Genomic DNA, 4059 nt, shown 5'->3' with positions numbered 1-4059 from the left:
TGATATGTGATATATATGACAAGTCTCAGTTAGCTTAACGCAGTACACGTAGCAAGGTTTTTTTTAAATTATATAATAAATATAAAGAAAACAGATAATAAATAAAAAGAATAGAATAGAGCAAGCTAGTGTTAGAGCTTTTTGTTAATTGTATAATAAATAAAAAGAAAATAAATACATAGAATAAAAAAAGAATAGAGAAGCTATTGTTAGTTTTTTTGTGTATATATACACACACACACACACACATATATATATATATATATATGTGTGTGTGTGTGTGTATAATGTGTAATTATTTATTATAGTTAAATGCAAAATATAATTTTCACAAATATAACAATAAAGAAGCAAACCTCCTGTGCCATGGTAGGTAGCAGACTGGAAATAATGTATGCTTTAATTAATTTATTGGCGTCACCTGTATGCCAACTATACAATAGTATTAAAAAGTCATATTTAACAATATATTGTGCCTCACATTATATATTGTGTGAACATAACCAATTTTGAGTATTACATGTTGAGGTTGATGTTTCTTTCAGGTTCTTGTGAGATCGGATGGGCTTATTACTGCACCGGGGCTGGAGCTGTGGTGGCCATGCTGTTGTGCACGTGGATGGCATGTTTCGCAGGGAAGAAACAGAAACACTACCCTTACTAAACATGTAGCAGAAAAACAACAGTAGAGGAAACTATAAACACACATATATGGGCATGACTTTCATTCTTCAATTCAGAGAGCTTCTACATCCAGTGCACTTCCCAAACGCATATCATATACGCATTTCGACATGTAGGCTTATTTTAAAATAGACTATGTATATGGTGTAAATTTTTTAATGTTGTGTATAAACTATATTTATTTTTACTTGTACATGTTAAAGAAATAAAAAAATAATAAAAAAATAAAACTGTAATACTAAACTGTATAGCCACTAGATGTCTGCATAGCCTTTTATATAAATATACGGGCTGTAATATCTATTCTAGATGGTGACACAAGACACGTTTTTTAATAGCCTAGTTTCAAATAGTTTTTACTATAGTTTTTATTCGTTTTAATTTTAAAGTCATAGTTAAATAAAAGTACTTAGATATTGCTTTTTTTGACTTATTTACATATGTAATTTGAAGTAATCCAAAAGTAATCAGATTACATTACTTTTATATTGTGGTACTTGGATTACGTTACTGAATACAGGTTCTTGTGAGATCGGATGGGCTTATTACTGCACCGGGGCTGGAGCTGTGGTGGCCATGCTGTTGTGCACGTGGATGGCATGTTTCGCAGGGAAGAAACAGAAACACTACCCTTACTAAACATGTAGCAGAAAAACAACAGTAGAGGAAACTATAAACACACATATATGGGCATGACTTTCATTCTTCAATTCAGAGAGCTTCTACATCCAGTGCACTTCCCAAACGCATATCAAATACAAGGAGACATGACTGAATGATGACCTTTCGGTTGCAGTTCCCACTTGAGATTTTTCCTACGACTGATCTTTGACCTGCATTGGGATCTTTTGCATTTAAAGTGATGCCAGTATCATTAAAAAGGAATATATGTCAGACGACCTATTGACTTTTGAATTTTTGTGTTCAGAAGGAACCTACTGTGTTGCTATCACTTATATGTCACTTTTTTTATCGTGTTTGTGTAAGTACAGTATTCTCGGTGGTTTAGGTTGTTGTGTTTTGGTATATTGTGTTATTATAATAATCTATTCTATATTATGCATTTCATTAATGTCCTGTTATTGCCTTACATATCTCCGCTGCAATAATATACGTCACAATATTTTGTGTTTGGTATTTACAACTTTTATATAACATATGCTTAAATGTCCATTATATTTCCCTGCATTTGTAAATAAATACTGTCATTTAAAAACTCATAATTGTTGGCGATATTATATATATGAACATTTATATTTAAAGGAATGCATTTTACAAAAGTTCATTTTGAGGGTTTTTATTAGTGTGTTTGTTTTTCGTAATGCCTTTTATTGAAATGCTCTAACAGAAACTCCGTAAACTTCATTTCTGATCTGCATGATCTGTGTATTTTTAACCTGCGTGTATCTTTTTCTTTTGGAATGATGGATTGCCTGGTGTTAATTTCCGACAGGGTGATGCAGTGCTGAAGTATTCGCCGCTAGAATGTGAAACTGCAGGGATCCACGCTGTGGGAAGATGTAAAGGCTGATCAGAAGTTATTGACGATCTGCTGTTCCCATTTAGCACTATCAGCAAACCATCACACACACGCTCTGCAGTCAGCTGTTGTTTTAGAAATGCAAATGCCTGCCTGAAGATGAGCTGTTACTGATAATCACACCATTTCATCAAACCTCACCCTAGTTTAACACCTGACTGAGTGGAGGAGAGTTCATACAGTTTCCCCTTAATTACGCTAAACCTGTCAGTGAGAAGGACAGGCCTATTGTGGAAAGCTGCAGTAAATGCAAGGCAACGGAAAATCAGTGTTACACGTGGTGGAGTTTTAACAAATATATTGCTTTGCCAGGTTTTTAGCGAAGACAAGCAGAATCTGTCAGAGTTCAGGGAAAACAAGCTGTCTGTATGTATTAAGATCATCTCACCTCTGCTCTGTGATTCCCTCTTACTTCAATATTTTGATGGACGATTTACTGTCCCTACACTTGTATTGTCTCGAGTCAGGTAGATGAGTCTTTGGATAAGATGGTCTGATGTCTTTCAGATATTTCCTAATATTCACATTATCCATGGCAGCTACCAAAATACATTACGGCCATCTATTTCACACAGAATGGCTTTAATGTTACCCAAATTCACTCTAATGATGTCTAATCTTCTCTAATTTTGCAGGGTCACCAAATCTGATAAGACGGTATTAAAGAATACCAAAATCTGAACACTGTGACCATCTTATTGACCGTAGAAGGTGATGCTATTAATGTGCATCTTGAACTCGAATTCTGTAGCAAGTGAAGGTGAAAGCTGTGTAGATGGTTAGTTTAGAAATGCTGGTTATTCATATCATAAAGGATTCTGCTTGTTGCATTAGATTAAGCGCAATGTAGTTATTTGCAGAGGAAACCTTCATAGGGAGAAGCAGGGGAGTCATCATCTCATGAGTCTTATTTTGATACCACACCAGCAATAATATTTTCCCTCACAGAAATTGTCTGTTAGTATGCAACTAGGTTGAGTGTGTCTAGATTAAATAAAGGACAGGGATTGGTTGATTTTGTTTTTGGCTTGATGTTTCGATAGAGCCATATGGTTGCCATCAGTGCCATATGCGAAGTCTACTTCACATGAGAAACTGTAGGCCATGTTTAACATTTTTCTCTTGTAACATCAGGATTGAATGACATTTATTATTTAAATTTTTTTTTTAAAATGATAGCCAAGTAGATCCATGTTCATTTTAAGTCTTATTGTGAGCCAATAAGAAAACAATGCTTTTCAGGTCCATGTCTACTTGAAATGGAATAACCAAGAAGTTGGTTATGCTTGGTTATCCAACCAGTTTCATTTGTTCCCTCTTGCCTCTGGTTTACAGAAAATGAGTCCAGACACACAGGTAAAATTAGTTGCCCTTCTTTATTTAAATAAAGGTCATAATTAACTGGCAGAAATGACCAAACATGTTCTGACAGACCTCACATAATGATGCAGTCAGCAGAATATCTCATTAATTAAATATTGCATTAATTAAAGTGGAACCCACAGGGAAGCAATTTGAGATCACAGTTGGAGTCATAGCCTTACAGCTATAAGCTCCTTATTTACTCATTATCACACACTGAAATGCAGGCACATTTCACATTCATGCTGTTCAAATGGGTATTTTCTGCATAGAGCTGGTTTAGAGCATCAAGACTGGAATCTTCTGCCATCTAGTGGCTGAATGTAATTTGCTATGCACTTGCCGCATGTGAGGCCTTTTGAGAGAACAAATGAACAGGAAAATGTCCAAACTTCTGAACTGCATTCTGTAGGTATGCAGGAGTTTAGAATATATTCAGTGACATGCTTATCATTGACTTGCACCCTGTGGCC

General features: G+C 35.1%; 1 protein-coding gene across 1 annotated transcript in view; it reads left to right on the top strand.

Moving 5' to 3' along the window:
- Window positions 1-668, top strand: part of lhfpl6 (LHFPL tetraspan subfamily member 6) — a 28577-nt gene extending 27909 nt beyond the window's left edge. Inside the window, exon 4 of the mRNA XM_016561355.1 lies at window positions 546-668. Within this exon, the coding sequence (XP_016416841.1) occupies window positions 546-664 (119 nt within the window). The 3' untranslated portion in view covers window positions 665-668. The remainder of the gene's footprint in view (window positions 1-545) is intronic.
- The last annotated feature ends 3391 nt before the right edge of the window (window positions 669-4059 follow it).

Source organism: Sinocyclocheilus rhinocerous, unplaced genomic scaffold (genome assembly GCF_001515625.1).
Source record: "Sinocyclocheilus rhinocerous isolate Xijiao unplaced genomic scaffold, SAMN03320098_v1.1 scaffold708, whole genome shotgun sequence".
NCBI lineage: Eukaryota > Metazoa > Chordata > Actinopteri > Cypriniformes > Cyprinidae > Sinocyclocheilus > Sinocyclocheilus rhinocerous.
Note: the sequence above shows the minus strand (reverse complement) of the source record. Positions and strands in the feature narration are given on the sequence as shown.